This window comes from Prunus persica, chromosome G2, assembly GCF_000346465.2.
Source record: "Prunus persica cultivar Lovell chromosome G2, Prunus_persica_NCBIv2, whole genome shotgun sequence".
NCBI classification, from domain to species: domain Eukaryota; kingdom Viridiplantae; phylum Streptophyta; class Magnoliopsida; order Rosales; family Rosaceae; genus Prunus; species Prunus persica.
Window position 1 is genome coordinate 14,533,085 of NC_034010.1, and position 5,710 is coordinate 14,538,794.

General features: G+C 36.7%; 1 protein-coding gene across 2 annotated transcripts; it reads right to left on the minus strand.

The window, feature by feature from the left end:
• LOC18786784 (beta-glucosidase BoGH3B) lies at positions 843-5,130 on the minus strand. 2 transcript variants are annotated; one of them, XM_007219989.2, is made up of 9 exons: positions 4,906-5,130; positions 4,602-4,806; positions 4,023-4,113; positions 3,577-3,722; positions 3,058-3,301; positions 2,631-2,735; positions 2,357-2,539; positions 2,003-2,204; positions 843-1,647 (listed from the first exon to the last, which is right to left on the minus strand). In XM_007219989.2, the coding sequence occupies exons 1-9, from the start codon at positions 5,045-5,047 to the stop codon at positions 1,160-1,162; spliced, it is 1,806 nt and encodes a 601-aa protein (XP_007220051.1). In that variant the 5' UTR covers positions 5,048-5,130; the 3' UTR covers positions 843-1,159. The 2 variants fall into 2 exon arrangements, with proteins under 2 accessions (XP_007220051.1, XP_020412139.1); XM_020556550.1 differs by having other exon boundaries at positions 2,631-2,741.

The following is a 5,710-nucleotide window of genomic DNA, read 5'->3' on the forward strand; positions in this document are numbered from 1 at the left end:
TCCTTTTTGGTTAGCAAATATTTCAATGTCGCATGATCAAAATAGGTAATAATATTATTAGAGCCACTTAAATAAGAGTGCAGTTTCTCCAATGCAAAAAAAACAATAAATAATTCTTTTTCAATGGTAAAATAATTAATTTGAGCATCATTAACGGTGCAACTCACGTAATGAATAACACAAGGCACTTTATTTACCCTTTATCCTAGAACAACACCTATGGCATAATCAGAAGTTTCACACATTATTTCAAAGGGTAAAGACCAGTTAGGAGGCATAATAATAGGCGCCATAGTTAATTTCTCTTTCAAAGTATTGAAGGCATTAAGGCAATTTTTATCCAAAATTAAAAACAGCATCTTTTGCCAATAAATCACACAAGGGGCAAGTAATTTTGAAATAAATCTTTAATAAATCTTCGATAAAATCTTGCACGACCCAAGAAGCTTCGCACTCCCTTTACAGAAGTAGGGGCAACAATTTTTCAATTAAATTAATTTTTTCCTTGTCAACTTCAATACCTAGAAATAATTATGTCCCAAAACAATACCTTGCCTTACCATGAAGTGGCTCTTCTCCTAGCTCAATGTCAAGTTAATCTCTACATGTCTCTTAAGCATCAAGGTTAAATGTTCAAGGCAATTACAGAGAGAACTTCCAAAAACAGAAAAATAATCCATAAATACCTTGATAAACCTACAAGCTTAGTAGTTGAAGTTAATTCTGCAATAGTTGGGGACCTGATCATTTTTTCTATAAAAATATTGTTTATTGAGATCATTACACTATTCCATCGTGTTACTAATCCACGTATTATAATATAAGTGGGTGACATAATTTATATTTCATGGATCCAATATCAAAGGCGGATCTACATTTGGCCTGGAGTGGGCTCCAACCTAGTTCTGAATGGGCTCAGTTGTACAAGCCCAACCTAGGTAAATCAAATAATAGCACACCCCTCTATGTAGAAATAAGCCCACTTATGAACCATCTCTACACCCTACAACAGACGTAGATTTTTTCTTTCTTATTCTAGCCACCCATAACTCCATATTTGGCATCAAGGGGGATTCATTCATGAATATCTGCTCTGCTCTGCTTACACAAGTTCAATAAACTTAGACTTGGGAACAACCTAGTGACAAATTATTTAGTGTTAACATCTCTCCTTATTGCATGCCAGCCCAAAGCCAAGAGGATATAAAGGGTCATATGAATTGTCTCCAGCATTCACAGGCAGCTGTTCAACCCTTTTAAACCATGTCACTGGGAGCTGGCCCTCGAAATCGTGATCTCCAAAGATAACATCTGCAATTCCATCTCCTTCAGTACCAGGTAACCAGGCAGCAACAAGAGCATCTATCTTTTCCAATAGCCAGGGCTCTAAAACTAAGGGTCTTCCAGAAATCAGAATTACCAATGAGGGGATTTTGTCAGCAACTGAGCTTATGATATCAGCTCCATTCAAGGGGATCACAAGCTTTGAATTGTCGCCCTTGCCTTCTGCATATGGAGCTTCACCAACAGCTACAATCGCGAAAGTGATATCTTGCCGTGCTAAGGTCTCTGTCGAGGGATACTTCTCATAAATGATTTCTGTATCATCTCCAACTGCCTTCTTAATAGCTTCCAAGATGGTTGTCCCTAAAAATGTAAATGATCAAATTAGTGAGTTGCACATGTGCAATTAAGGCATTGAAAAGATACTAGCATGCAAATTTACTATCTATCAATTTCTTGTTTTCAACAAAATTGAGCCATGAAGAAAAAAAAAATTTCTATAACCTATTTATAATGGTTTTCAAAAATAAAGTTTGCAAAATTCTGCTTCAAAACTTGAAAAATGAAATTGTTTGAGAAAACATGATGCATGCAAATGAAATTCTAATCTTATTAAGATATATATATACACACACAAATATGTCACATTGATTATGATAATCAACAATTAGGCTTTCAGTCATAAAAATAGTAGAAAAATAGCAACATAATTCCATACCAATTGTTATCCTTCCACTGCTACCATATTTTGTAGCTGTCCACCCTCCACACTGATTTCCAAGATCATCGGCATGAGTTCCAGCAATGAGTATTCTTTTAGCCTTTCTTTCTAAGGGAAGAAAAGGTTCCATTGGATCCTTTCCATTTTTCAAAAGAACCAATGACCTCCGAACTGCTTCACGTGCTAAATCTCTGTGCATCTGCGCGAGAATCATGGAAATAGAAACTGTTTCATAAGTACAAGATGCTCAAAACAGAATATATGATCAATGGGCCATTTTCAAATGATAACATGCAAAACATGTAGCGGTTTCAACTATGCGAAAATGAGACATGCTGCTCTGAAAATTACCTTGCAACCAACTATGTCCTGCAAAGATGTATCAGTGAAGGGATGTTCAAAAAGACCAGCAACAAACTTCACTCTTAGTATTCTCTCAACAGCATCATCTATCCTGGACATTGGTATCTCCCCAGATTCCACAAGATATATTAATTCCTCAATGAATTGTTCATATCTGAAAGGAACCATGACCTGCATACCTTCTCAATTAGACAAATGTAGGAAGTAAAGATCAAGGAAAGCAAATAATTGTTAGGCTTATAAACTTGGAGTTCATATGTACCATGTCTATTCCTGCATTAATGGCTAACGAAATGCATAAACGATAGTTTGAACCTTCAGGTTCACAAAGTTGGTCAATTCCATCCCAGTCAGAAATCACAAATCCCTGCATCTGAGTACAAAATGATGCTTATCTAGACATACAACATTTAATGTTAAAGAAACTCTGCACTTTGAATAAACCAATAAAATATATGGAAGGTTACTTGAAGTTCATTCAAATGTTTGCAAAGTTGCATCTTACTGATGACTAGGGAGCATTCTGGATATCAAAATTCTAACATATTCCATCACAATATGCAATATTATCTTTGTGCTGAAATGACTGATTATAATTAGTTGAGAACAGACTAATAGGAATTGGTAGGGGTAGGTCTTCGGTCCCTCTTTTCCAGTAGGAAATAGTGCAGATTATGTGGGTTCCTTACCCTAAAACCTAGCTTATCTTTCAAGATTTCTGTGAGGAGAAAATTGTGTCCATGTAGTCTCTGTCCATTCCAGCTGTTATAGGACACCATAATAGTGGAAACTCCTTGAGAAATACAGTCTAGATAAGGGCGCATATGAATTCTCTCTAAGTCGTCATAAGAGGATATATTATTGCCCTCATTGACACCTTTCTCTGTACCCCCTTCTCCAACAAAATGCTTGGCCGATGCAATAATGTTGTTTCTGAAATATACAAAAGTAAGAAAAAGTTCAAATATCTGAGATTACTTCCAATGGGACTTGTATTTGAATGCAAGAACATGGTAAGCATAAGTTGTGAACCTCCAAGAACTCGATTTTTCCTCAATTAGTATACAATTTTGAAAATAATTATTTGATTTTATTTGAAACAAAGATGATTAAAGACATGTTATCAAATTCAGATAAGATTCAATATGTTTAATGAAAGAAGTATGCATGGAAAATTATTGACTAATAACTCTCCTTTCACTTTCTACCTTCCTGCTACAAAAGGGTAGCCCTTTGGGTATCCCTGGGGTGGCTGCCCCTGCAAGCCTGAAACAATAGAAGTCATCTTGCCTACAATTTCTGTGTCTTCACTGTAACTCTCGTAGCATCTTCCCCATCTGGGATCTTTGCACACCTGTCAAACTCAGAATCCATTCAAGTGAATTTCTTCACAAACCCATTCAATTCATGCCTCAATTTATTATCTTACATTTATACCTACAGTTTTATATGCTACAAATTTACGAAAATTCATGGCTTAAAAGAGTGTAAAAAGAACAAGAAAGACCCAAAAGGTTGTATAATTTTTTTTTTCCACATAAGAAACAAATTTTGGAGTTTGAAGTTTTAGTAGATACGCTATAAATTTTGCAATCTGATAAACTGCAGTCTGAACTTGAAACAAATAACGAGTACCGAATCCATAATGACTTACAGCCACACAAGGAGCAAAAGTATAGTGAATGCCACAGGCCCTGGCTTCAAGAGCAGTTGCCACACCAATCCTTCGAGCCAAATCTGCATCTCTATCACACATAAACGCACACAAAGTTCAAAAGTTTGTGGAAATGGAAGACTACCAAGACACTTTCTTTTTCTTTCGTTCTTATGTTTTTCTTCTTTACTGTGATTCTGTAAATCATCACAGACAAAAGAGATTGATAAGCTGGTAGCACATTTAGGAGAACATACTTTTGTTTCACAAAAGGGTAAAACCATGATCCATTGTTTAGTTTGCAAGTCATAACCATACATGTCATGTCTGAGTCGTCACGAATCAGGATTCCAAGTTTCAAACAACTGTGTTTCATCAGATTTGAACTTAGAAACTCCTCCAACACAAAGTTGAGATTACCTTATATCATTAGACCAAATGGTCAGTGCTACAAATTTAATCTAATTATAGTTTTTCCACTATTCTCTTAGTGATCAAACAAAAACATCAAAAATTTAAAACCAATCAAGAAACGTGTCATTAATGAATAAGCAGTCTTGAAAAATGAAACACACTAACCTAGTGGCGCCAAGACCAACATTGTGAGGGAATATGGTGGCACCAAACACATTACCATTCCCGTGAACCGCATCAGTCCCATATATGAGGGGGATCCCAAGCCTAGACTCCAGCGCTGACCTCTGAAACCCATCTACCATATCCGCCCAGTCTGACGGAGAAGCCTTCTCAACCGGCAAGCTGCCCGGGGCACTGAATATGCTCCCTGCCATAATAATATATATACTCCATGAAGTCTACCATCAATTACATTTACATGGGACCAAAAAAAAGTCTATACCAGATAGAGAGAGAGAGAGAGTACCGATGGAGAGGTCTTTAATGGCAGCTGAGGTGGCGACCTGGCGCTCGATTTGGGTCATCTGGCCGACCTTCTCTTTCAAAGTCATACGAGAAAGGAGTTGTTTGACGTGAGCTTCAATGACTTCATCCTCTACTTTGGCCATCTTGAGCCAACTAACCAACCTCTTTCTTCTCAGCTGCTTTAATGGGTTCTTCTACTCTAGAAGTTGCAGTTTAAAGTTAGGTTGCAGTGTTCAATGATGTTCTATATATGATAATCAAGATGCTTTAAAACCTCGAGCCAAGGAAACAATATATTTTTTTTAAAATTTTCAAGTTTTTTTTTTTGGTAATAAAAATGGTGGCAAAGCGTGCGACCACTCTGAGCCGGAACCTGTTTACGGATAAAGCTCTCTCCAGAGGGTGTTTTTCATAAGCTTGAGTTTCGAATGTTGTACCTCACAGAGTATCCAGCTAATATTCGCCCAAGTTTTTAATACTAGTGGAGAAGTGAAAAGAAGAATTATTATTTTTTAAATATCCTCCGTACACTTTGTATGTTAAATTAGTTTAAACAATTTGAAAATTATTCTTCTTTTTCATTTGAGCGGGCAGAAGGTTGTGTTTGGGCCTAATTTGGCACATCCAGTCCAATATCAAAAAGCCTATGTCAATTTTGACAGCCACCAGCACTTAACCTATTTTTGGAAACCCACAAAACATGAGCACCACTTGGGCTTGATTAAAAGAAGTTGGTAAAGCAGCCCAAAAATGAAAAACCTAGCCCAGGACCTATCAACCTTCGAGAATAAACTTGGGCTTTGGAA

Excerpts from the sequence above, each read along its gene's own strand:
- LOC18786784 (XM_020556550.1), bottom strand. The coding sequence starts at position 5,047 with ATGGCCAAAGTAGAGGATGAAGTCATTGAAGCTCACGTCAAACAACTC. Across the intron at positions 2,205-2,356 it reads AGGACATAGTTGGTTGCAAG|ATGCACAGAGATTTAGCACG; the intron begins GTAATTTTCAGA and ends ATTCTCGCGCAG. Across the intron at positions 1,648-2,002 it reads CAGTGGAAGGATAACAATTG|GGACAACCATCTTGGAAGCT; the intron begins GTATGGAATTAT and ends TTACATTTTTAG.